Source organism: Phascolarctos cinereus, unplaced genomic scaffold (genome assembly GCF_003287225.1).
Source record: "Phascolarctos cinereus isolate Bilbo 61053 unplaced genomic scaffold, phaCin_HiC Scaffold_1;HRSCAF=81, whole genome shotgun sequence".
NCBI classification, from domain to species: Eukaryota; Metazoa; Chordata; class Mammalia; order Diprotodontia; family Phascolarctidae; genus Phascolarctos; species Phascolarctos cinereus.
Window position 1 is genome coordinate 270,837,723 of NW_027555514.1, and position 27,698 is coordinate 270,865,420.

General features: G+C 40.7%; 1 protein-coding gene across 1 annotated transcript; it reads right to left on the bottom strand.

Annotated features, from left to right (window-relative positions):
* Positions 1 to 811: 811 nt before the first annotated feature.
* ARL1 (ARF like GTPase 1) lies at positions 812 to 19,422 on the bottom strand. The gene is made up of 6 exons (XM_020982335.2): positions 19,227 to 19,422; positions 10,434 to 10,571; positions 4,329 to 4,410; positions 2,915 to 3,026; positions 1,559 to 1,737; positions 812 to 1,155 (listed from the first exon to the last, which is right to left on the bottom strand). The coding sequence occupies exons 1-6, from the start codon at positions 19,228 to 19,230 to the stop codon at positions 1,125 to 1,127; spliced, it is 546 nt and encodes a 181-aa protein (XP_020837994.1). The 5' UTR covers positions 19,231 to 19,422; the 3' UTR covers positions 812 to 1,124.
* Positions 19,423 to 27,698: the final 8,276 nt, after the last annotated feature.

The following is a 27,698-nucleotide window of genomic DNA, read 5'->3' on the forward strand; positions in this document are numbered from 1 at the left end:
TCCTATTGCCTGTCATCTCCCCTGATCCTGACTGTTTACATACCATCTCCAGGTACTATACCACTGATTGCAGGTGGTGTACCTATTGCTATTAATATTCAGATGTGAACAGTTCTCAAAAAAACTGCATACTGTTAACCACATGAATGTTCTAGCTCTCTAATGAGAAAAATGCAAATTAAGACAACCTCACATCCACAAATCGGCAAAAAAAACATGACATAACAGGAAGGGCTGGGTTTGGAGGAGAAATCTCGATTCTACTTCTGTGTGAGGTTAGGCAGGTCATTTTACCTCTGGTTTCAGTTTCCAAAACCTGTCAAAGGAAGGGGCTGACCTAGAGGCTCTCTAAGGTCCCTTCTGATGCTATGTATTGTCTGCTTATAGTTACCAGTCTGAAGAGGAGGAGGAGGAGGAAAGTGAGCGCCTGATTTAACAAGGAAGTAAGCAGCCTCCCAAGGGGTCCAGGCCATTGCTCTACAACCCGACTTCTGCTAGGCCGCATGTAGTACTTTTCCTCCCCACGAGGCCTCTAGAATTCTAATCACAGATCTGAAATGTAATTCTAAGGCCTATGAACATATGCCTACTCTGAGTTGTGTGGGGTCAGTAAGGATGAGGCAGCCCAAAGGGTGAGATGCATGCTAGCACTGGCCCTGCCCCTCCTCCTCTACCCCCCCCGCCCCAGCGCTCTTTACTTTGCCGCAGGCCTGGCCTCACCTCACCCCAGATAGCAGCACCATAAAAGAGTCCATTCTACAGTGACAGCTGGGATATTTATTAGTGTTTACAACAAAGAAGCTACAGCCACTAACTCCAAAATTAAATTTTAATTCCAACAAGGATGCGTTTTTCAAAAGGACCATAACCTGGCTAGAAATTCCACACAATGGACAGATTCTACCTCAACAACACAGGAGAACAAGGAAAGATTATATAATACAGAATAGACATTCAGTTGGTTCAATCAAGATAGAAGATATCCCTTGAACAAAACTTTATTTTCGACATTACGAGTGTTTCAGTCAGTCCAGTACATGCCAGAAGTCGCACTGACGTTTGATGGTAGTGTGTGGCTCGACTGTTCCAGAAGGGATGCGTGATGTCACCTTCATCGGGTGAGGCTACTGCCGGCTCTTCAACGTTTCTACCAACCTATAAGAAGAGAACATGTGTTTTAGTGGAGAGCACATACCTCCGAAATGCAATCCAATTGAAACCTCTCGGCACATTCAGTATAACTGTGGTCAAGAGGGTTCTGGTGGTCTAACACACAGAACACAGCAGCCAGGGAGTGCGAGCGTCAGTATCCTTGCCTATGAAATGAGAGGAGTGGCCTGGCTCCCCCTCGCCAGCTTGAAAATCCCAGGCTTGCAATTCCTCGTCAGGAAATCTTACAGGTGAGGTATGGGCCGGGTAGCGTGGCACCACTCCCTGATGGGAGGCCGCATTTCTAGGAGGCAGACTTCCAACCAGAGGGCGGGACCAGGCCAGAAAGAAGGAGCACATCAGTGGCACCATCATCACAACCGTAAAGCATCTGGAAAGCGATACTTGCCATTCCATGGCCTCATCAAGGCCAGTGCCTTTAGTTGCAGATGTTTTGAAAATCTGCCATTTTCGGTCCTTCAAGGCTGGGAGCCCGAGCGAATTGGCCATCTCTGTGGGAGTCATGGCCTGCTCCATGTCCTGTTTGTTTGCAAACACCACTAAAATTGCTTTCCTTAGCTCTTCTTCCTACAGAGGAGAAGTAAAGACAACAATTCACATTTGTTTCACAAGTACAGTCCCAAATGATAAATCCTGCCCCTTTACTCTTGATAAATCTTGTTTTTTAATGCAACTGAAAGGAAGGTTTGAGGTCAAACCATCAAACCAAATGTGCCCTGACAGAAGATAGGCTAGATTCTACGAGTCAAACTCTATTACTACAAATATCCTTCCAACAAAGGTTTTTGTGTAATAAGAGATCGGGCGATTTGATGGACTCCCTTCTTAGAAGCAGTTATTTAATCTCCTAAAGACCTAATTTAAAGGGTGAACTGGGATAATTTCTTGTACCTCCAACAGAATTTTATTTTTCTTAAAGTTCTTATAAATATAATTCTACCTCATGAAAAAATTAAATGAAAAGTGTTTTGTTTTTCTTTCCTAGTAGTGAGAGAGAAAATGCTTATTAGCTGAAAAAAATCTTTAAGAAATTAAAAGTGACATAAGCTGTAAAACTTGTAATTTCCACCTGGGGAGCATCAGCAGTAGTCTGACAATACTAGATAAGCCAATTCCATTCTTGGAAATATCCTTCTGTTTGGAAAACTTGTTCCTTCCTACATATAGGATGGTTCAGACCCTACACTCTAAGTACACCCAGTGGCTGATCCCATTTTCTAGAAAGTTTCCTTTTCAGCTATATTAAATTTAAAAGTTTAACTGATGAATTTTTAAAACTATTACATAATGTTTAAATGAACTGAGTGTGACACCTAGCAGCACATACTTTTTGAACTTTTAGCTCTCCTTTCAGAAACACTTCGGAGAGGATGTCAGATTCACAGAAGAAGCTGGAGGCCACACAGGCCAGTGCAACGGATGACCGCTGCCTGGGCCTCAAGGGAGTCAGCTGGGTTCTGCTGATCACACCGCCAAATGGCAAGTGAACCTGGGAAAGGAGCCCTTTGTCTGAATCCCAGCTCTGACACTTAATAATTATGCCTCCGGGAATCCATTGCATCATCTCTGGAATGAGACCTCTCAAGTTCTTTCCTACTCTGAGAGTCTATAAATATGAATTTAGTTTTGTAGAGAAATATTTGTTTTTCCTATTTCTAAAAAAATAGAAGAGAATCCTACCCTGCCTCCCCAAAGCAACACACCACAAAGAAACATCTTCCACAGCGCATGAAGGTTATCTTACCTCCAACATGGCAACTAACTCTGACTTGGAAACTCCAATGCGGTCTCGATCACAGCTGTCTACAACATAAATGACTGCATCTGTGTTTGAATAATAACATCTCCAGTATGGCCTGCAGAAAAAGCAACAACAAAAGCTCTTACAATCTGAAGTAAGAAAAGAATTCACTATAGCCAAGGAAAGTTTAGTTAATGCTCAGGGGAAGGAAGTCTCCACAAGGACAGATTAAAAAAAGAATTCTTTTAATGGTCAAAGTCTAGAATGTTATGAGGAGCATATATGGATGGGGTTAATGTGGACTTCCCAAATTCAAGAATAGCATAATGAGAGAACACCAATGGGAGGTGACTTACAAAGCCATTAGTTAAAATCCAAGTAAGATTTCTTAGCTTATAATTTGATGGAAGCAGATTTAATTTTAATTCAGGACGAGAAAAACTTGGGAAATATGGGAGATACTAAATTTTGGATCATGTTATCCCAAGAGATAGTACAGACTAGAAATATTATGAGGCTCAAGAAGCGTTTAGAGAATTTTACAACTATCTTCCCTAGAAGGAGTTGAGGAAAATTAGAAATGAGTTGTTTGGGGGCATGAAGGTAAGGACATGGACAGTGAACAGTCCTCACATTTTAAGATGATGTCAGAAAAAATAATACAATGCCCCAAAATAGCCCTTTGTGTCAATGTCAGAGAACTACTGGGCTGATCCCATGCAATTCCTAAATCTACATTTTCACATATTAGACCAAAGTGACAATGCCTCTCAGGCATTTTAAATATTAAAGCAACATGAGCAAGACAGAGGTGCTCAAGAATTACCCATAAGATTAGACAACAATATTTTAGTTGGAGGACTAAAAGTCACTTTCTTCAAAGAGTAGGAATCTGATGAGAACGTAAGGAAGGAAATTCATGGTTAAAGACAGTACACATATGAAGTCACCCAGGAAAAGATGGTTCATTTAAAGAGTACTGAATCAATTGGTTTTCTTGAGAAAAAAGCAGAGACCCTGAATGGGGGGAAGAGGAGGTAAGAAATTGATGGGAACTCTCACAGGTGGGCAGGCCACAAGAAAGCTTTATGCTGTTTTCATTTAAAACAGTCTTGGGCTTCTACCATTTAAGTAGCAGGAATATGCTTTGAAGGCAGTTGGTACAGTGGCGATATCACTAGATTTGCTGTCAGGACCCTGGGTAGAAGCTCTGCCCTGTGTGACTTCTGGGTCTTAGTTTTCTCACCTGGAAAATAAGGGGATTAGACTAAATGGGCCTCCAGCTCTATAGGTTCCTTCTGGCTCAAAATCTATGATCCTATGATCCTCATATGAAGCTTTATGGTTTGCAAAACTGTTAAATTCAATAAGTTAAATAATTTAAGTCCTAGGGCCATAAAACAGAGTTGTTTGTTACCTGATACTTGTCTGTCCTCCTAAATCCCAGACTTGAAATTTAAGGTTTTTGTACGTTACTGTCTCAACATTGAAACCAATGGCTGAAAGAGAAAACAAACCAGCAACTCTTAAAAAAAAAAAAAAAAACCCACCCATTTTATTTATTTTTAACATTCATTTTTTAAAATTTTGAGTTCTAAATTCTCTCCCTTCAGCTCCTCTCCCAAATGCTGAGAAGGCAAGAAATACATCAATTATACATGTGAAGTCATACAAAACACATTTCCATAATAGCCATTTTGAAAAAAAAAAAACAAACGTAAGTTTAAAAAGTGTGCTTCGAGTTCTTCAGTTCTCTCTTTGGAGGTGGGCAGCATTTTTCATCATGAATCCTTTGGAACACACTTGGATCACTATACTGATCACAGTAACTAAAGTCTTTTGCAGTTGATCATTGCATGATATTGCTGTCACAGCATACAATGTCCTCCTGGTCCTGCTCATTTCACTCTGTATCAGTTCATATTAGTCTTCCCCAGTTTTTATGAAACCATCTCCCTCGTCATTTCTTACGGCACAACAGTATTCCATCACAGTCACATACCACAACTTGTTCAGCCAATTGATGGACATTCCCTCAATTTCCAATTCTTCACCACCACAAAAGGGGCGTATGTATATTTTGGTGAAGCATTCGGGGTTAAGTGACTTGCCTGGGGTCACACAGCTAGTAAGTGTCTGTCTGAGGCCACATTTGAACTCAGGTCTCCTGATTCCAGGGCTGCTGCTCTATCCACTGTGCCTCCTAGCTGCCCTTATTATAAATATTTTTGTACATATAGATCCTTTTCCTTTTATCTCTTTGGGATACAGACCTAACAGTGGTATTACTGGGTCAAAGGGTATGGGAATTTTATAACCCCTTGCACACAGTTCCAAACTGTTCTTCATAATGGTGGGATTAGTTTGCCACTCCATGAACTGTAGATTAGTGTCCCTATTTTTCCACATCCCTTCCAGCATTTATCATTTTCCTTTCCTGTCATTTTAGCCAATCTGATGGGTGCGAGATGTTATCTCAGAGTTGTTTTAATTTGTATTTCTCTAATTAATAGTGATTTAGAGCAGCTTTTCATATGACTATAGATAGCTCTGATTTCTTCTGAAAACTACCCATTCATATCCTTTGACCATTTATCAATTAAGGAATGGCTCAGTTCCTTCCTTATATATTTGAGAAATGAGGCACTTATCGGAGAAATTTACTGTAAAAAAATTTCCCCTAGTTTCCTGCTTTCCTTCTAATTTTGTCTACACTGGTTTTGTTGTACAAAACCCTTTCAATTTCATAAAATCAAAACTAATTTTTTTTCCCTCCTGTGAATCCTCTATCAATCTTGTTTAGTCACAAACTCTTCCCTTATCCATAAGTAACAGGTGAATTTTTCCATGCTCCCCTAATTTATGATCTTACTCTATCATTTAACCATTTTGAGCTTATCCTGGCATATGGTGTGAGGTGTCGGTCTATACCTTGTTTTTGCCAAACTGATTTCCAGTTTTCCTAGTAATTTTTGTCAGATAGTGAGCTCTTACCCTCAAAACTTGGATCTACGTTACTATCGTCATTTACTACTGTGTACTATGTGCCTAAACTATTCCAGTAATCCACTGTTCTATTTCTCAGCCAGTACCAGCTTGTTTTGATGATTACCACTTTATGATACAGTTTGAGATCTGGTACTGCTAGGCCACCTGCCTTCACATTTTCTTTCACTGATTCCCTTGATATTCTTGACCTTTTGCTCTTCCAGACTGTTATTTTATTTTCTAGCTTTATGAAATAATTCTTTGGTAGACTGATATGGCAGTCTAAAAGTTAATTCATTTAAGCAGAGTTGTCATTTTTATTGTATTGCTTTGGCCTAACCATGAGCGATTGCTATTTCTCCAGTTGTGATTGTGACCAGTCCCTGGACTTGTCTTGGCAGGCAGAGTCCCAAGTATTTTACTTTATGCGCTATGATTTTAATGGAATTTCTCTCTCTCCCTCCCTGCTGGTTTTTGTTTGTTTGTTTTCTGTTTTTTGTTTTGTTTGTAATATACAAAAATGCTGTTGGAGCTATGTGGGTTTATTCTGTATCCTGCAACTTTACTAAAGTTGTTCACTGCTTCATCTAGTTTTTTTGGTTAATTCTCTAAAGACACCATCATATTGTCCACAAATAGTTTTGTTTCCTGTTGCCTAGTCTTATTCCTTCAACTTCTTTTCCTTGTCTTATTGCTAAAGCTAGAATTTCTGATATAATACTGAATAAAAGTGGTGGTAATGGACATCCTTCTTCACTCCTGATCTTACTGCTTATGCTTACCCTTGGTCTGAGTGAGACACTGCTCATTATAAGGCCCCACTCACTTCTATGCTTTACAATGGTTTTTAATAGGAACGAGTGTTGTATATTGTCAAAGGCTTTTTCTGCATCTGCTGAGATGATTTTTGTTGTTGTTTTTTCGTTACTGACATGGTCAATTATTCTTATGGTTTTCCTAATATCGATCCAGCCCTCCATTCCTTGTGTATATCCAACCTGGTCATAGTGTATGATTTCTGTGATATACTGCTGTAATCTCCTTGCTAGAATTATTTTAAAATTTTTCATCAATATTCATTAGGAAAACTGGCCTATAAATAGGTTTTCCTTCTCTGTTTTTGTTCTCCTTGGTTTAGGGATCAAAACTATATTTATGTCACAGAAGGAATTTGGTAGGACTCCTTCACCTATGTTTTCAAATAGTTCATACAGTATTAGAATTAATTGTTCTTTAATTGTTCAGCAGAATTCACCTGTAAATCCATCTGGCCCTGGGGAGTTTTCCTTAGGGAGCTCATTTATTGGCTTGTTCAATTTCTTTTTCTAAGCTAGGTTATTTAAGTATCCTATTTCCTCTTCTGTTAATCTGGGCAGCTTATATTTTTTGTAAATATTCATCCATTTCACTTAGACTGTCAATTTTATCGGCATACAAGTGGGCAAAATAGCTCTTTATCATTGCTTTAATTTCATCTTCATTGGTGGTTCATTGGCCTTTTTCATTTTTGATGCTGCAAACCAGCAACTCTTAAACTGATACATTCTGAGGGCCCTACCTAACACATCTCTGATAAGTGAAGGGCAATTGTTGATGGGAAGCAGACTGAGGCATCGTTCTGCTCACGACAATTCCACAAAATCAAACAAGATCAGTAGTAGAGAAATAACCCAGAGGTTGTGCTAATAATGTACACAATATTAACTTGTGGGGGCAGCTAGGTGGCGCAGTGAATAGAGCTCTGGCCTTGGAGACAAGAGGACCTGAGTTCAAATCCAGCCTCAGACACTTAACACTTACTAGCTGTGTGACCTTGGGCAAGTCACTTAACCCCGATCACCTCACCCAAAAAACAGTATTAACTTGTTCCTTCCTTCTTTTATCTTCTTCATATCCCTTAGACCAGAGGGACCTTTAAAGAGTATTAATGTCATTGTATTTATAGTTCACTGAACAAATAATAAAGGACCTTACTACTGTGACAATAACATAGCAATTACTGTAATGGCATTAAATAGGAATTAGGTAAGAGGTTGTAAGTGGTTGTGGCTTTCCTACTAATCTCAGAAATCCACACCTTTTAAAGCAAAGTTAGTGCCTTTATATTAACTCACTAGTAAGACAGAGCCAGGAGGGACTACCCTGTTCAGCTGTGGCTCAGGTATTGAACCGACCGCAATAGGTCCCAAGTTAGGAGCATGTAAAAGTAAATGTATTTGATGCAAATGAAACAAAAGGTTGAATGAGTAACAAGGATTATCACCAATAATTTACCAGCTTAAAAATGAGCATATATACATATACGTGTGTCTGTGTAAAGATACAAATCAGTATATTAGAATGGATTCAAGTTGCTCAATTAATTTCTGTTCCAGAATGTATTATTATCAGCCTGTGTCAGAAATTCACGCTAATGACTATTTAGTAAGTATACCTACAATACCCAAACATAAGACATAAATGACAAACTAAAGAAAAACTAAAATACGAAGCCTGTGAAGGTTCACCACGATCAGGTTATTCTGGGATAAAATATTACCCAAGTAGAGTCATCACACCTTCTCCACGGATAAAGAAATTATTTCTACATGCAGAAAAACAAGTTAAAGATGTAAATCCGTATTTCTGGGAAGTCACATATACTGTATTTATGTGGAGGGCTAAGGACCAGGGCCTGAAAGTCATGGTGAAGGAAACAAATGATAATGAACAAAAAACTGTAGAGAAATAAGGGAATAGAGTGTTTGGAGAAGAAAAAAATGAAAGCAAAATCTTGATGATATAAGAGTTCAGAGGGGCAGCTAGGTGGTGCAGTGGCTAGAGCATCAGCCCTGAAGTCAGGAGGACCTGAGTTCAAATCTGGCCTCAGACCAAACACTTGACACTTACTAGCTGTGTGACCCTGGGCAAGTCACTTAACCCCAACTGCCTTAAAAAAAAAAAGAGTTCAGACAAGTTAAGTGACACAGCTATAAATATCAATATAATTCCCAGGGATTCAAGACCTAGAAGGGTCGAACCTCCTCTGATCAATTTCAGCTAATTTTATGTACATCATTCAAATACTTTCCACTAAATGGAGGTAAATAAAAATCACCCTGAACTGACTCTGAAAGTCTTGATTTAATCACATGCATTTTTATGTATGTGCTGATTTGAATGAGACCACAAGAGAACACTTTCCCAACAGGAGATGACACGATGGAACTCAAGTCCCGTGACTTCTCACTTTCTGAAATAGCCCACATTGTTGTATTCCCTTTGTTTGGAGCAGGTGGGAGGCAGTTCAGGCTGTCAGTCAGGCCTGCGATTCTTATTGGTAAAGGTAAAATTTTCCCTATGAGGAAATCCCTTCAGCATTTGCTCTGACACATACAGTCGTAGAGAGGTGCCTGAGGCAGTCAGAGGTTAATTTGCAGTTAACTCAGAAGCTGGATAGTAGAGAGCTGGACCTGGAGTCAGAAATAACCTGATATTTCACCTCCTACCAGCAAAATGGTGAAGATGATAAAAAAACAGAAACAGTCAATACTGGAGGAACTATGGGATGACAGGCACACTAATTAATTGTTGGTGGAAAATCATTTGGAACTATGGGAGAAAAATCACTGAAATTTTCTTATCTTTTGATCCATCAAGTCATACCCTTTGACCTAAGGAAGTCAAAGACAAAAAGAAAGGTTCCATACATATCAAACTATTCATCCTCATATTCTCTGTGGATAAAAAAATTGAAACAAAAAGCAGCTCACCCATTGACTGGGTTAACAGGGAAACAAACGTAGAGTAGGAATGCAATGGTATATGTCCTTGCACTGTAAGAAGTAATGAATACTGACAGATTTATAGGAACATGAAAGACCTGCATGAACTGATGCAGTTAAAATGAAGCCAGGAGAACCATATATCCTACCACTACAGTAATCTAAATGACAAAGTTAAAACGCAGCTGAAGGCAAGGACCAACTTTACTTTGTTTACAGAGAACAGACAATAAAACTTACCTCATACTTTAGTGTGGGGGTGGGGTGGAGGAATAAAGGAAGTTGGGGCTACAGATATGGATGTCAAGTGGGGTGATTTTTGCTTTCCTTTTGTTTTAAGGAAAAGTTTGGTAGGGGTTAGAGAAAAGAAAAGTCTCTTTTTCAAAAATATTTTACCAAGACAGGAAAGTAAAACAGCCACGATGATCCTATGGACGTTTTAGAACATTGTAAACAAGCTTCCACTTTCAAAACAGTAATTTACACTGCCCAGAAATGAGCAAACTCTCGAAGGTCCTACGGAGAAACAGCTATCTTGGCACCAGAGAGGACACACAGGCCGTGGAAAGAACAGTGGGAAAGGAATGAGCACACCTGAGACTGAGTCCCAGCTCTTCCAGGTGAGGTTACTCAGGCAACCACAGGCACCTCACCAAATGGGCTTCACCCCATTTTCCTCATCTGTAAATGGGGTATGATAACAGCAGTGTGTTGAAGAAACATTGTATAATTTGTAAAATGCTAAACAAATTCAAGTTATTAGTACTTACTGGGAATAGTAGTAACAACTTCTCCAACTTGTAATCGGTACAAAATTGTTGTTTTTCCAGCTCCATCTAATCCCAAAATTAAAATCCTCATCTCCCGAGTTCCAAACAGACTGGAAAAAATAGTTGAGAAAAAGCCACCTACAAAATAAATAAATAAATTGTTATTTTGAGGACTAGATTTTACAAAGGAACTTTTCCTTTCCTTTCAAAATGGTCAACTAATTTTTTCCAAAACACTACACTTCCATTTTGCTGTTAAGAGCTTAAATTTTAAAATTCAGTTTCATTTAGTTCCTACCAAATTTTTTTTTAAAGAGAAGCAACATAACCCCCCCCCCAGTAGCTTTATAGGGAATTTCTATTTCATGAAGGAAAAAGGCCACTGTTTCATTACCTATCATCTCACTTACATGCACTGTATTGCAGGCTATTCATTCATGAACCAACTCTTACCTGTTAGCACATTTACCCCAGCAGGCAGTTCACTCTGAGCCCACAGTACAATTGAGTCCCTGCTGAGCCATCAGAGCCAAAGATTATTTGTTAACTTCATAACCACCAGGCTTAGCTTTGGAAGAGAAGCACCTAGATTAGGAGGGCTCCGGACTGGGGAGCAGCAGGCCTGAAGGCTACAGAAGGCCAAGAACTACATGACAGGTATCAGTCAGCAGCACCCCTTTCTCCAGGCTCCTGCTGCTCTGGGTCTTTCTGGGAAATTCAGACTCCAATGCTCCATGAAGCCAAGGGGTTTCTAATAAGCGAAATTCTTCTCTATCAGAAGCAACCAACTCCCCAATCAGATTAAAATGTAACTGGGAAGTGTTCATAAAATAAATAAAAACACAATGAAATACAGACAATGTTAATGTGTGGTCTGGGTCAACAGATGGTCTGCAGGGATCCATTTCTATTTGAGCTTTAACACCACTGTTCTCCAATGCCATAAAACACCGAGCCTGCTTCTCAGATTCTACTCTGTACCGATCAGAAAGAAAAAGCCCCACCTTTCTTATACAATCCATATTGACACTGCAGATATACGCCTGTGGGAGTGACGTGAACTAGCCAATAAACTAGCCATTTTACTGAAACTGCTTTAGTCACCTGAGCCTTCAAAACCCTGTCTTCATCACTTATCTTTGGACTTTTATAGCCTTTTAGGCTGACCACTCTTCCTCTCTGGTACTCTACTTTCCCTTGGGTTGTCTGACATTTCTCTCTCTTGGTCTTCCTGCTCCCTCTCCAGATGTCCCTATTTGTCCTCTTCCCACCCCTTAAGGAAGGATGGAATTCAATGTAGCATTTGTGAAGCGTTAGGCATTTACGAGGTGCAAACACTGTGATAAGCAAGGGGACCACAAAGCTAAAAATCCACACCATCCTTGTCTTCAGGGAGCTTGTAATTTGGCAGAGGATTAAGACACAAACACAAATAACTGTAACCTAAATTAGAATATGACTGAGGGCATGAGTGATTCCACAAGGAAGAATCACTTCTGAGGGGAACATGGAAGACTTCATGGCTGTGAATGAAAAGGATTTCAGCAGGCAGAGAATGGGGAAGGTGATGAGCACACTCACTCGTGCCCAGAGTCACACAGCTAGTGAGTGTTATGTGTCTGAGGCTGGATTTGAACTCAGATCCTCCTGACTCCAGGGCTGGTGCTCTATCCACTGTGCCACCTAGCTACCCCTAAAGCACAAGCTTCTTGGAGACAGGGACTCTGTGGATTTTCATCTCTGCACTCCGGTATGGGAGATGGCCCAGAGGCAAGAAGAGGCAGGCCAGAACTAGGGAATGGCATGAAGGCTAGCAGGGCTCAAGTGTAAAGTACACAAAGGAGGGTCATGTGAAATAGGGCTGAAGGTCAGAGGCTGGAGCCAGACCGCAGCAGAAGATCCTGGATGCCACTCTCAAGCTTTTCTATTTTATTCAGCTGACAAAAGTAATGGGGATTCAGCAGTACCATATTATAAGTACGATATTACAAGGCAAGGGAATCGTTGAAATGTAAAATGGATAATTTTGATTATTTTACATTTAAAATTTCTTATATAAATAAAACCAATGTAGCCAAGAATAGAAGGAAAGCAGAAAACTGGGGGGAAAACCTTCATAGACAATCTCTCAGATAGAATATGATTGCATTGGACTATTGCTGTGATATAAGAAATGATGAGCTAATTGATTTAGAAAAACATGGAAAGCCTTGGACATATAAGGAAGATGCTATCCACCTCCAGGGAAAGAAATGACAAACAGAAACATGCACAGCGTGGTCCTACATATATGTGTGTTTACATATATATTTCTATGTATACATATGTATATATCTGCATTTTAGCAGTAGTCTTCTCTGGGAGGGGAGAGGGAGGGAGGGAAAAAACAAAGTAAAAAGTGCACAGCAAAGAATAAAAGAAAACCTAGAAGAAAGTAAAGAAAAGCCAGGTAGCTTTGAAAACAACATGTAGTATAATGGAAATTCATTATTTTATATTGAATTCTTTTGTGTTCTGCTATGTACATGGAAATGTTCTTTTTTTTCTTTTCTTGTTTTATATTTAACTTTAAAATGAATAAAAATTTACATAAAAAAGGAAAAAAGAGAGAAGGATAAGCAATGTGATCAGATCTATGCATGAAGACTACTCTGGCAGCAGTGTGAAGAATGAAAATGAAAGGGTAGGAGCCTGGAGGCAGGGGCTGGTTAAGAGGCCATTCCAATGGTCCAGCCAAGATGTAATAAAGGTGGCCCGAATTAGGGTGGTGACAGTGGGAAGAGTGGAAAAGTGGGAACAATAGAGGTAAAAATAACCAGGACTCAAGAACTGACTGGACACAGGGTGTGAGGCGAAGGAAAGGATCACAAATAATTCCGAGATTTCCAAGCCAGGTAACAAGGAAAATGGTGTCTTCAGCCGAAAATGAGAAGGCAGGAGGAAGGACAAGTGTTTTGAGTGGAAAAGGTAAGTTTAATTTGGTACTAGACAGTGTTTTTCCCTAACTCACAGACTCCGTCTGCGAGGTCCCGTCCAGATGGAAACGCCCTGATGGCCATTTGAAATCAAGAACTTAAGCTCAGCTGGGTTTGGAGATTCACATCTGGGAGTCTCCTGCATGAAGATGACTGCTGAAGTCAAGGGAGTAGATGAGATCCTAGAGAGAGAAAAGGGCTTAGAGATCCTGAAGGGACATCCATCCATCTTTAAGGGGTGGGAAGAGGACCAACAGGGACACTTGGAGAGGGAGCAGGAAGAGTAGGAGAGAGAAGTGTCAGACAACCCAAGGGAAAGCAGAGTACCAGGGAGGAAGAGCCTACAAAAGTCCAAAGGGAAGTGACGAAGACAGGGTTGTGAGGCAATGAGGAGGGCTCAGGTGGCTAAAGCAGTTTCAGGAAAATGATGGAAATGGCTATCACATTACAGGGGCACAATCCAATAACTGAGCTGTGAAAAGTGAAGACATTAAGTAGAGACTACTCTTTCTAGTTTACCAGTAAAGAGGAATTCAAATGTTGGGTCACAACCTTTGAAAATCCCCTTAAGTAGGGGAGGAGGGGAGATGAGAGAGCTTATGACAAATATCCTCCATTTCTAAGAGTGGAAAGCAAAACCAATCCACAGAACTACTGTCCTCACAGAAGGTCAGCAGCATCGTTATCTTTCCTAACAACACGCACTGACGACAACAGCATTACAGTCCTCCATTCTATCCGAACCATCTCAGCAATCTGTCCCCCTTGGGGCCTCCTCACTGCCCCACCACTTTTATACAGTCCCTCATGCCAATGCCACTATCCCCAATACAACCTATCCTTTAAACCACTACCACCATAAGGCCACGCCTCTGCTCAGAAATGCTCCCTATAAGGAAAATTCCAATTCTTTTGCTTCCTGCCTCCAACACACCTTTGGTCACACCTTCTCCTTTCCCCTTCCACCTGCTGAATTCCACCAAGCCATTAAAACCCAACAAAAATGCCACACCTAATGAAGGCTTCCTTATTCCTCCATTAGAAACAATTTCCCCCCTTTGCCCTCACCTAGAATTTTGGCTTTATTCCCCCTAAGGCACTTATGTAGTATTTTGTGTTAGGTGCATCTGTCACATCCCATTAGACTAAATTTTACGATGACAGCATTGCACAATCAATGCACTGCACACAGTAAGAATATTTTCCTACTAAAGGTTTTTTATAAGTAACAATAAAACGGTACAGTTGGTTTAATGAACCCAGACTTTAAATATTCAGAACTTTCCTATCACTGTCAAGATACCACCATCCTCTCAGTCACCCAGGCTCACACCCTAGATTCCTCACTCACCTCACACAGCCAAACTGTTATCATCCCTACACTCATAACATCTCTTACATGTTTCCTTTTCTTGATTCCCAGAGGCGCTACCCTGGCACAGACCCTCATTTCCTTATGCCAAGACTTTGGCAATAACCTTTTAATGGCCTCAAGTCTCTCTCCAGACTAATCTATCCTTCACTCAGCTTGCCAAGGGGATTTTCCCATAAAGCTCAGGTCTGACCACGTCACTTGCCTTATTCAATAAAAACCAGTGCTTCCCTATCACTTTCAGGATGCTCTGTTTGGTATCTAAAGCATTTCACAACTATAAGCCTTTTTACCCCTTAAATCTTACATTTTAATCCTCTCCTCACACTCTATGATCTAGTGATACTGGTGTTCTTCCTGTTTCCTCAAACACAATAGTTCATCTCACAACTCCGGCCTTTTAGTTGGCTGTTCTCAATGCCTGGAATGCTCTTCCTATCACCTGTGCCTCCTATGGTCCTTGGCTTCCTTCAAGACTTAGTTCAAATCTCACCTTTTGCAGGAGTTTCCTCCCTATCTCCCCTAGCTACTAGTGCCTTTCCTCTGAGACTACTTTCCACCTCCATGTGTGTATATATATATATATATATATATACATATATATATATTATATATATGTATATATATATATATATATATATATATGTGTGTGTGTGTGTGTGTGTGTGTGTGTATACACACACACACACATATATCTATACATTATATTCTATAAAGTTAATTCATGCTGTTTTCACTGTTAGAATGTGAGCTCCTTGTGGGCAGTGTCCCACAATGTTTTTGCCTTTCTTTGTAACCCCAGAATTTAGCACAGTGCCTGCAACATAGAAGTGTTTAAAAAACAAATTATCTTATTTGTTTTTATTATATTTTATTAATATTAATATTTATTCTTATTAAATTTGTTTTAAAACAAATGACTGTCGGACTGATTCTAAGAAAACACTTTTTCCCACAACAACAAGAAGAGCGGCAAAGTCAGTCCTGGCGGCAGAACCACAAGATGTATCACAGTCAAGGAGTGAAATTAAGTCATCAAACGCTCACTGAAAATCGATTACATGCCAATGGGCGGATACAAAGACTCTCTTGCCCTCAAGGAATTTCTTATCTAGTTCAGAAGCCAGGAACTCAAAGAGTTAATGCTATCATCTACCCAACCATCAGAGTAATACAGAAGATGTCACAAAGTAAGGTGTTGCTAATTTCCAAATGAATGATATAGACAACCCAGCTCCGTCAGTTTGGAAGAGGTTAAAATGACTGTGGGCTAAAATGGATAGGAGGATGTTTTTAAAGGCTGTTTCTGGCTTCAGGGAACAACAAGCAAAGGCAGGAAGGCAAGATGTGGGAACAGGGAGTAGACAAGTTTGGCAGGAACTGAGGGGTTTCCATAGAACCCGACTGTATTAGCTTTGAAAACCAAAGCTAAGAAGTTTTGTCTTTATTCTCTAGATAACAGGATGCTAGTGAAGATTTCTGAGCAGAGCAGTGACAAACTATCGCACATCTAAAAACAGAAGGGACCTTAACGGCCATGCTAGCTTACCTGAGCCAGCTGACGTCATACAGCTAGTAAGTGGTAGGGTCAGGAATTGAACCTGGGTCCTTTGATTTTAAATCTGTTGTCTTTCCATTAGACCCAGGGCTCTTAACTTTTTTTGTGACACAGATCCCTCAGTCTTCGGAAGCCTATGGACCCTTTCTCAAGAATGTTTTGTTTACATACATAAAACAAAATACATATGATTATGAAGAAAATCAATTATATGAAATAGTTATCAATTTAAAAAACAAAGTAAGTTCACAACGGATCCAACCATTCTGGAGAGCAATTTGGAACTATGACAAAGGGCAATCAAGCTGTGAAAACTCTCTGATCCAGCTGTACCACTTTGAGGTCTGCAGCCCAAAGAGAACATAAAAAAGGGGAGAAGGCCCTACATGTACAAAAATGTTTATAGTAGCTCTTTTTGCAGTAATGAAGAACTGGAAATTGAGGGGGATGCCCATCCATTGGGGCATGGCTGAACAAGCTGTGGTACATAAATGTAATGGAATATTATTGTGCTACAAGAAATGATGAGCAAGCGGATGTCAGAAAAACCTGGAAAGATTTACATGAACTGATGCAAAGTGAAGTGAGCAGAACCAGGAGAACATTGTACACAGTAACAGCAACATTGTGAAATGATCAACTGAAGGACAGCTTGGATAAACACCTGGAGGCAGGGGATGAAGTGGTGAGTCAGATTCAGGCAGACAGTGGAGTTGGAGAAAGTTAGAAGTAAAAAATAAAGCTAGAAAGGTAGCCAAGAGCTAGATTATCAAGGGCCTAAATGTCAAGGTAAGGAGTCTGTTTTTATCCTATAAGCAATGGGGAGACACTAAAAGTTTTTGAGGTAAAAAGTGACATGATCAGTTGTAAGTCTTAGGAGGATGAGGTTAGTAACTGTATAGAGGAATGAATAAAAAAAAGGTTACTAGAAGCAAGAAAACTAATTAGGAGCCTATTAAAGTAATCTAGGTGGGAGATGAAGACTTGAACTAGAACTGAACTGTGAATGGAGAAAAGGGGATACAAGAAATATTGTGGTAAAGATACTTTGGCAAATGACTGCATACAGACAGAGGAATCCAGGCTAACTTGAAGTTAGAAATCTCAGGGTCTGGGAAGATGGTGATGCTTTCAACAGATATGCTGAACTGTGGGAGAAGGGCAGGGACAGGTTTAGGAAGATGATGAGTTCCATTCAAGCGTTAGATGCCTGACAGACACCCAGGAGAGTTCAACAGAAAGACTAAGGCTGTTAACAGGGAATCTTGGAGTCTGTGAGTAAGGAAAAAACACCGTCTAGTACCATAAATTCCCAAACCAAGAACCCCAAACCGAAGACCATCTGGTGCAATCAGTACCCAAACCAAGAATCCCAAACCAAAAATGACAACATGCTTCAACAAGCTGTCATCTACCCCTTTATCAAAAGACTTCTAGTTAAGGGGAATTGATTCCATAAGCTTTTTTTTTTAAGGGGGCGGTGAGGCAATTGGGGTTAAGTGACTTGCCCAGGGTCACACAGCTAGTAAATGTCAAGTGTCTGAGGCCACATTTGAACTCGGGTACTCCTGACTCCAGGCACAGTGCTCTATCCATTGCACCAGCTGCCCCTCCATAAGCTTTTATTAAGCACCTGCTTATATGTCATGCACCGTCCTAGGCACTAGGGGTACAAACAAAATGAAACAACCTTAGAAGCTAAAGGTACATAAAAACTACATATAGATATATATGTATGTGTGTGTGTATATGTGTGTGTGTGTATATACATATATATATATATATATGTATATAAATTTCCAGAGGAAAAGTACAGATCTAATACGAAAAGCAATTTATTAACAACAGAACCAGGGTTCCAGAGGTCACAAAGAAGGGAATAGAGGCAGACAGAAGAATGGAGGTGACACTGATAAATATGAAGAAGCAGAGAAGGGAGCTTTGCCCTAAGCAAACTATAATTTGGAATCACAGGGTTTGTGAGTCTAGCCATGGGGCATAGAGTGTCACACTTTTTACAGCAGCAAAATAGTAGGGGGAACCTACTTACTCCTGAGAGGAGCCTTATGGTCACATCTATAAGTATAGGAGCTGGCTATCTGCATAAAGAAGATACCTGAACCCCTGGAAGCCGATGAGACAGACCTTCAATTTAGAACCAGAAACGAGGGGTACGCAGGATCATAGATTTACAGCTGAATGGCACCTCAGAGGTCTTTAGGTCCAACCGTCATCATTTTACAGATGAGGAAACTGAGGTCTCCAGAGATGCTGGGTGACTCGCTTGAGGTCACACTGGCATGAATCCCCCCCAGACCTGACCCCACAACAGAAGATGGGATTCGTAAAGACCAAGCCCTGTCTTTAGGCGCTTTTCCAACAAGACTAAAGCAATGCTCCCTTCTCCACTTCCTTCTGCTTCACCCTCCCTACCAGAGCAATCATCCAGGTCGGGCAAGGTGCCAAAACCCGAGCTGATGATAAAAACCCCAACTCTCTTTATACGAGTCGCTGCCCCGTTCAACTCCCCCCCTCCCCCAAGCAGCTTCCAACGCGGCCGAAAAGCAGGCATCTCTCTCCCCTCAGAAGGGACGCTCTGGGAGGGTTTGCCATAGGAGACACTGTCTCCAGAAAGTTCAGCGGGGAATGGGGGAGCCCTCCGTGCGGAAAAGTAAAGGAGGGGACCAGAGATACGGAGCTGGAAGGGACATCCTCCCTCAATTTTACAGGTGGGGAAACTGAGGACGGGGGGGGAAGGGATTTGCCCGGGCCTCAGGGAGTTCATCTGCTGGGGAGGGGAGTATAGCCCCGACACGGGACGGGGGGGGGAGAAGTGGGGAAGAGGGGGGAGACACTTCCTCGGACCCGCCCCCGGCCGGAAGCCTCACCCATGGCTGCGCCGGCTCCCCGCTGCTCGGTGCGCGGCCCCCGAGTCCCACAACGTCTTCTCGGGCCTCAGCGCCGCCGCGGCCGATTGGCCTCCTCGGGCTCCCCGTCCCCAGCCCAGACCCCCGCCCCGGCCCCGGCCCTGATGCTTTGCAGCGGCGACTTCCACGTCAGACTCCTGGCTGAAGCGGGGGCGGGGGAAAAGGGAAGCTGCGACTGCGCAGTGGCACCAAACCAACTCCGTGTCAGTGACAGCTCTTTCGACACGATCCCCTCGCGTGTCATATTTGGAAAACTAAAGTAGATGAAAATTGAGATTGTACAAAATCCCCCCATTACAATCCACTTTTGCGTTTCATCCAGTTATAATCTAATAAAAATTGTGGCTTTGTTTTTTAGATTTGACTAGACGGTGTGGCCAATCTGCCGACGCTGAATAGGAGCCTACTGCGAGCCCGGGGGCGGGGCAGCACGGGGATGTCCAGCACGCATGCTCGGACGTCTGAGAGACGGTGGCAGCTGCTGACAGAAGCGGCGGAGGCGGCCCCGGGCTCACGGAGAGCTCCGCCGCCGGCCTCGCCGCACGCGGGGAGAAGGAGCCCCCGACGGCCCCAGGCGCGGGTCGTGGGCGGGGGGAGCCCTGAACCGAGGCCGGCAGTCTCCAGCTGGGAGCGCGAGTCTGAGGCTGGAGAGAGGCCTGAGGGCCTGGGTCCGGCGGGAGGAGGGGCTTTCCCGCCGTGTAGACTCTGAGCCGGAGGGGCCTCGGAGCCCTGCCCCTTTACGTGACAGATGGGGAAACTGAGGCACGGGAGGGGCCCCTCATGGACTCAGAGCCTTGCTCCCTCAAATTATAGATGGAGAAACTGAGGCCCAGAGGCCAATAAGTCCACCTGCCTCACCAGATGAGGAAACTGAGGCACAGGTTAATGGACACAGGATCATGGAATTAGAGTTGCAAGGGGCCTCAAAAGCCATTGAGCCCCACCTCATTTTACAGATGAGGAAACTGAGGCCCTAAGAGTGTAACTGTCATAAGGTCGTAAATTTTAAAGCTGGAAGGAACCTGAGAGAACACCCATCTAGTACCCCCCCACACACCCCCACACTTTACAATGAGGAAACTGAGGCCCCGGAAGGGAACTGGCTATTTCATGGCTATGTAGGTACTAAATGGGAGAGTCAGAATGCAAACCCTGGTCCTCTTGCTGTTTTCCTCTGCACAGTGGTGGTTAACCTGGTATTAGGATAACGAATGTGTGTTAAATCCAGATTTATTTCCTGGGGAGGTCTGTTGTTTTGAAAGTGATGACTGCTCAACGATGGTCATAGATGTAGACCTAGAAGAAACTTTAGAGGCCGATGAGTCCCAACCTCCTTCTTTTACAGATGAGGAAACTAAGGTCCAGAGAGGGGGAGTAACTGGCCTAGGGTCACACTGGTAGTAAGTGGCAGAGCAAGGATTTCAGTGCAAATTCTGTGATGTCAAATCTAGCATCCTTTCTATCACGTACACCAGGCTACCACCTTTTGGTATGTCAGCGTTTGGGAATGGTTTAGAAAACATTGCTTCCCTTTACCTAAAGGTTTAAGGCTGATTGAAAGAACTTGGGGCAGAGGGGTCTTTATCCCAGAGGAGAGATGACCTAGAGAGGTCTTGGCTCTGTCACCTATTACCTGTGTGACTTTAGACGAGTCATTTTATGTCTTTGGGCTTCGGTTTCCTCATCTGTAAAACAGGGAGGTTGGACTAGATGGACTCTGAGGTCACTTCTAGCTGAAAATATATGATTCTCTGAAGGTAGGACGGTTAGTTGTCTTCAGGTACTTGAAAATCTGCCACTTTGAACATCGATTTGTTCCTGTGGCCAGAGAACAGAAAAAGGAGCCAGAGTGAGATTACAGAGACAGATGCAGGCTTGATGAGAGAAAATCCTCAACGGTGCGTTGCAGAGTTGGAATGAGCTCTTCATAGTCATCCACAACTGGAATATGCCGTCTCCATAGGTGGCATGTTTTCCCATGGGAGCTCTTCAAGCCAAGATGGATGACTGCTTCTTGAGGATGTCGTAGTGGAGATTTCTATGCTTTGTGTACTTGTTCATTTAAACTCTGATACAGTCATGAAATACTTAAGTGCTTGTTATTTGTATGTCCCGTAGTTACCACAGTACACCTCTAGTTAGGATATCTGAGGTAGAAGTGAGTGCTGAACGATTGAAGAATATTGCTGATGTCAGAGACACAGCTTTGTGGCAATTATGATATCAGCAGCACTCAGTAAAAGTATGATTGCACTGACCCAGTCTCTTCTACCACCAAGACAATTACTCTGCCTCGTATTTCCCCTCCCGGAGGCCTTTCCTAGCTCTTGCTTTTCATAACAGCTGACCTGTTTAAATACAAAAGTAGAAAACCTACAGCATATGCATTCCCCTGAAAACCCAGCAGAAAGAGAATACAGTATGATAGGTCTCAACATTTAGATCTTTCATAATTCCTTACGTAAGTTATATTAGTCTATTGAATGAGAAAAGGTAAAAGATCACTGTGGATTTAGCAATGCTTTTAAAGCTTATCACATCTAAATACATTTAAAAATAATACATGAATGAGAAATTTTGTATCCAGTATTTTATATATGGATTTGAGACCTGTTGCAAAAACTTCAACCATGTGGATGTGGGCCATAGGTTGGGAAACACATGTTGACTTTATATTTTAACTACTCACTGAAAGATAACATAGTATTTCATAATCATTTCTGCTGAGTACCCTGGAGGCAAATCTCTTATCAAACTAAGGAATTAAGAGAATTCTCAGCAGTTGCGGATTTTAGAGTCATGTGATGATTTGGCTGAAAGGTTTTTTTTTTAAATAAATCTTTTGCTTTTAATAAAGATCTGCCCATGATTTATTTCAGAAAAGAAACTTAAGTTCCTCCCCACCTTTAAGAAACTCAAAGTCTGAAGAAAGAATGTGGCCACACTTTGAAATTTGAGGGAGGTAAGTTTAGGACAAATAAAATGAAGTAATAAACTTGAGTGTTTTACTACCCCCCAGGAGGTGATACTGGTGGAAAACGTGAGGAAATTCGAAAAGATTTGTATAATTTATGAATTATGGAGCCATAAGTGACTGAAAAAGCAGCTGGTTTATGCCTAACCTTTAAAGTTGACTTTAGGGGCCAGAGTTATGTCTTCCCAAGATAGCCATGGTAGCACTGGACCCCGTGGGGTTCAAGGGATCTGGGCTCTAGTTCTGTCAGCCACTGATTGGCTGTGTGATCTTGGACAAATGACATCATCTTACTGAGTTTGTTTTCTCATCTGTGAGTTCCCTTTTTTCCTTTACACTTCAAAACCGTCATCTTGCATTCTCTCCTTCTTTGCCATAGTCGCTAATGAAGAGGTGATCCTCCTTGCCAAAGGCAGTCCCTCAAATTAGGCACTTGATTTCATCCTCTGCCATCTCCTTCAGTAGCCTTCCTCCTTCTTCATTTGGTCACTTTCATCTTCAATTTTCTTTACTAGGATCCTTGTGCTGCCTGCAAGCATGCTAGTCTCCCAGATTTCCTTCAGAGCACAGCTCAGGTGTCATCTGTATAAGGCTTTTCCTGATCTCATTTGTTAACAAATCTCTCTCTTGAAATTACTGTCCATTACTTTTAATAGACTTTATATTTACTGTTGCATCCTTTTGCAGGGAGAGATACTTATTTTTGTCTTTGTAGATTTATAGCCTCAGTACCTAACACTGCCTCACATAATAGGAACCTAATATTTGTTGAATCTGTAAAATGTTACTTGTACTAATTAAATCATCTCCAAAGTCCTTTTAAGCTGTAAAACTCCGTAATTCTTTCTGTTGGTCAATAAAAGATGGGGCAAGATGAACGATGGGTCTTTCACAGTATGGTGACTCTTTTGGTTCTAGGAAAGATGAGCAAAAAACTATGCAGATTTGATTTGGATTTATTTTTTTGCTGTTTTTTTTTGTGAGGAAATAGGGATTCTGATTGTCTATAACCTTTTTTGGTTGTTTAACTGTCTTATTTTGGGAAAAGTGTGAGCCTTCCTTTTGGCCTCTTTACTTAGCCTCATTTTTACTAATATTACTTTATAATATTATCATACTAATATTACTTTGTAAAGCAATATTTGTAAAGTGATAAATCAAAGATGTTTTTGGTAGATGTTCATTAATGTCAAATCATATTCTTCCATCCTCAGCCAATGTTTTTCCTTCCCAAATAAGAATATTTATATGTTGTCTCATTATTCTTTTATTTTTATGAAAATGAAATATAGCCCTGTTTTACATATTCAGTGTATCTTTCTCTAATGAAACAAAACTTAGATTTTTTAAAATAAAATTATTGGGTTGGCTCTACACATGTTGAATTCCTTTCCATCTGTTAAAGCCCAGCTCAAATTCAACCTCCGCTGTGAAGTCTTCTCTAATTCTCCCCTCAGTAATGACCTGTTCCATCTGGAATCTCATGGAACATTTTGCTGCTCTGTAATGAACTTATTTATTTATTAATTTATTTATTATTACATAATTATTAATTATGTAATATTATTAATTAATTATTAATAATTACAATTTTCTGTCCCTGTCATAACCTTACCCCCAACTAGACTATAAGCTCCATGAGGGCAAGGACTGGCTTATCTAAACTTTGTTTTATCTTCCATATCACCTCACATAGTGCTTTACACATTTGTAGTGGTTCAGTTGTATCCAACTCTTTGTAACCCCGTGGACCACAGCATGCCAATACTGTCCATGGAGTTTTTTTTTAGCAAAGATTCTAGAATGGTTTGCCATTTCCTTCTCTAGTGGATTGAGGCAAACAGAGATTACATGACTTGCTTGCCCAGGGTCACACAGGTAGTAAGTTTCTGAGGCTAGATTTGAACGTAGGCCTTCCTGACTGCATGCCCAGGGCTTTATCCACTGAGCTACCTAGCTGCTTCGCACATAGTAAATACTTAATAAACATTAAATTGAATCATTAAATTGTCTCATCCTCTGTTCCTGGTGCTGGAGACTTAGTTGTTTTAATAATTGAGAGAATGTGCAGAAGAAATGCTGAAAGTGGGGAGCAGAAGATAAGACAAGGGTGAAGCCCCATATGAGCACCATCAATATCACCTGTGACCTAGCTAAATAAGGGCTTGACCCGGTCTACATAACTCTTATCATTCATTTCTTGTTTTATTTTTTATCCCCTTTTGATTTTTTATCTTAGGGCTGTTGGTGTTTATTGTGTATATTTTTGTTCTTTAGATCTTCAGAAGAAAGGTATTATGAAAATCAAATCATATTGGCTATATAATTGTATGTCAATTTCCTTCTACCCTTCATTTGCCATTCCACTAGAGTAGACCCCAAATTTTTGTTTATATTCTAACATCTCAATGGAAAAAAAAAGACAAAAACTAAGTGTTTGAAGTGAGATTACAACGTCATCCAATGGAAAATGCTGACCATGTCCAGAGAAAGAACTATGGAGTCCAAATGTAGATTGAGGCATACTAGTTCACTTTTTTTGTTTTTTGTTTTTTTCTTTCTTGTGGTTTTCCCTTCTTGTTCTGAGTTTTCTTTCACAACGTGACTTATGTGAAAATATGTTCAACATGATTGTGCATATATAATTTATATCAGATTACTTGCTGTCTTGGGGAGGGAGGGAGAAAAATTTGGAGCTCAAAGTCTCAAAAAAGATGAATGAAAACTATCTTTATGTGTAATGGGGAAAAAAATGCTATTAAGTAAAAAAAAAAAAGGTCATCCAAGCCTACTTCCTCATGCAAAATAAAGGTCTTTCAAGGGGAAGAAAAAAGGATTTTCTAGTAATGTTAAGATTTTCCAATTATTCCTGTTTGCAGATACCTTAATTTCTAGAGACCCAGAACACTAAGACTGCTGAGGGAAATCCATCATAATGTGAAAGAGGCAGGTCAAATGATTTTGTTGGTGAAAAAGAATGAATCAAAAGCGCATTCCTAGTACAGACGGTAACATGCAAGTAACAGAGCAGCCACCTATCAAATTAATCCATCAGTCTGTGTCTTGCTTCGGTTTTTGCAGATGGAGACAAGAATTGAGTATTAGGAAGAGCTCAAGCTGGAACATGTTTGAGAAACAGTACCCTGCTTTCAGTGATCTCTTGTTGCTACTCAGCTGCCGATATTTAACACCAATATTCTCCAGATAACGCTTTATAGCTTTGAGTAATGGAATAAAAGAATGTTACCCTTTTTGGAAGAATTAAAATGACAGCCTAAAAGTCAGTGGAATGACAATTGGTAGATGTAAATAGGATGTAGCATGTAACCAAAGATGACTTACGTAAAATCAGTAGCATGAAAGCGTTATCAAGAATTTGGTTAAAAAAGGAGAACAAGAAAAACCAACAGATGGATATGTCAGTGCTACATTAGTACTACCCTCTTGCCTTCCCCCCAAAGTACTAGAATACCTTGGTATTTGGTACAGATTGACATCATAATGTAGCGATAGTGTATTGGACTTGAGTTAGGAAGGCCTGGAGTCAAATCCCATCTCAGACACTCAATAGGATTGTAGGCAAGTTACTCAACCTTGCTATTCCTCACTTTCTTCATTTTCTAAAATGAGTAGGTTGGAATCAATGGCCTCTGATATCCCTTCAGTTCTAAAACTATGATATTGTAAAAAACAGAGGAAGACTTCCGGCTTATTTAATACATTTATGGGAAAATACGGACAAGATGAGAAAGCATTTGCATTGATGATAATGTAACTCATAATGATGAAGTCACAGATCTGCCAAAGAGCCGGTGGAAAGACAGGCTAATACGTGCATTTTGAAATAAAGTTATTCCTATTACTCCTAATTCATATTAATTTTGCTATCTGCTAAGAAAGAAAGAAAGCAAGCCTTTAAGGAAATGGGCCTGTGCTTCACCTCCACCCCTACCTTTAGGCTATCCAGATCCCATCAGGTCTGCTAATTAAGTAGAGGGACAAGACTGTCCATACAATTTGGATTTATAGGAGCCTACTACTCTAATTTTTCTGATGAGATAAAAAATTACCTGACCTTATCATTTGTCTTGTATGTCCTCTGGGCCTTTCCATCTACCTTTTTTCTGTGCCCTCCAGACTTTGGGGCATTGCCATCTGAGCTAATGCACCCTAAGGATCACTGGGCATTTCTGTCTATCCTACAGCTGAACTTTTTTATGTCTTTCCTCTTCTAAAGTGTGAACTTCTTGAGAGCAGGGCCAGTCTAATTGTTAAAATTTGTATCTCCAGCACTTAACACAATACTTGGGCTCATAGTAAGCACTTAATAAATGCTTTTTCTTGTCCATTTATTTATTCATTCGTTTAAACCTCGTTTACCACATATATAGGATTAAATCTGGATATGAAGATTACAAATTTGTTAACTTGTGTTTCCTTTGCGAATAGAGTAAGCTGTTTATTTATGAAGCTAATACTGCAAGTATTCGTTTAATTCTAAATCATAATCCATGACAGTCCATTCTCCACACAGCCCCCAAAGTTATTTTCCTAAAATGCCTAGGATAATCATGTCGTCCCCCTATACAACTAATATCTATAGTTCTCTACTACCTTTACTATTAGATATAAACTCTTGTTAGACCTGTTCCATTCCATCTATATTCTTCTTATACGTTACTCCCCTTCACACACTTGCAGTTCAGTTACACTGACTTTCTTCTTCTTCCTTATATCCAGTGACCCATCTTTCTCACCTCCGCGTCTCTCCCTACCTCTGTCTTGTAGAATCTCTGGCTTCCTTCAAGACAAAGCTCAAAAGTCGCCTTTTGCAAGAGGCCTTTCCTGGTTCTCTCTCACCCCCCCCGCCCCACGCTAATGCCTTCTCCTCTAGTATTACCTTTGTGTCTACGTATATTTTGCATGTTGTCTCCCCCATCAGAATGTAAGCTCTTGAGGAAAGGGGCTCTTTCACATTGCCTTTGTATTCCTAACGCTTAGTATGGTGCCAGATAGATATAGTAATCTCTTTGTAAGTATTTGTTGACTCCTGGTTGCTGGGCTGATTGATTAATATGGTGCATTAATTCTTTCTTCCGATGTATTTTTTTATTTATTACCTGAAAGATGTTGATCTGAATCAAAATCCGATGAGGCCAAAGCCAAACTTTCATTTCAAAGAAAGACATTACATTTGTAAAACGCCAGGAGGTGGCGCCCTCAGATTGTTAAATCCCCACCAGGTAAGGTCGGTTAAAAAAAATACTTATTTTCATTTTTTAAAAAAATTGATTCCAAGAAAAATTGAAAATTTGTGTTAATTATTTACTGCCCAGAGCGATTAAGGGAATCTAAACATGCTTTAACTATAAATTCGCACAACTGAATAATTAGAATATACGTATGGCAGCACAGTACAGTGCAAAGAGCCTTGGATTTGGAGTCATAGGTTTGAGTTC

Coding starts and splice junctions, on each gene's coding strand:
- ARL1 (XM_020982335.2), bottom strand. Junction 1,738..2,914: donor AGTTAGTTGCCATGTTGGAG/GTAAGATAACCT, acceptor TCTCCTCTGTAG/GAAGAAGAGCTAAGGAAAGC. Junction 1,156..1,558: donor CTTGATGAGGCCATGGAATG/GCAAGTATCGCT, acceptor CTCTTCTTATAG/GTTGGTAGAAACGTTGAAGA.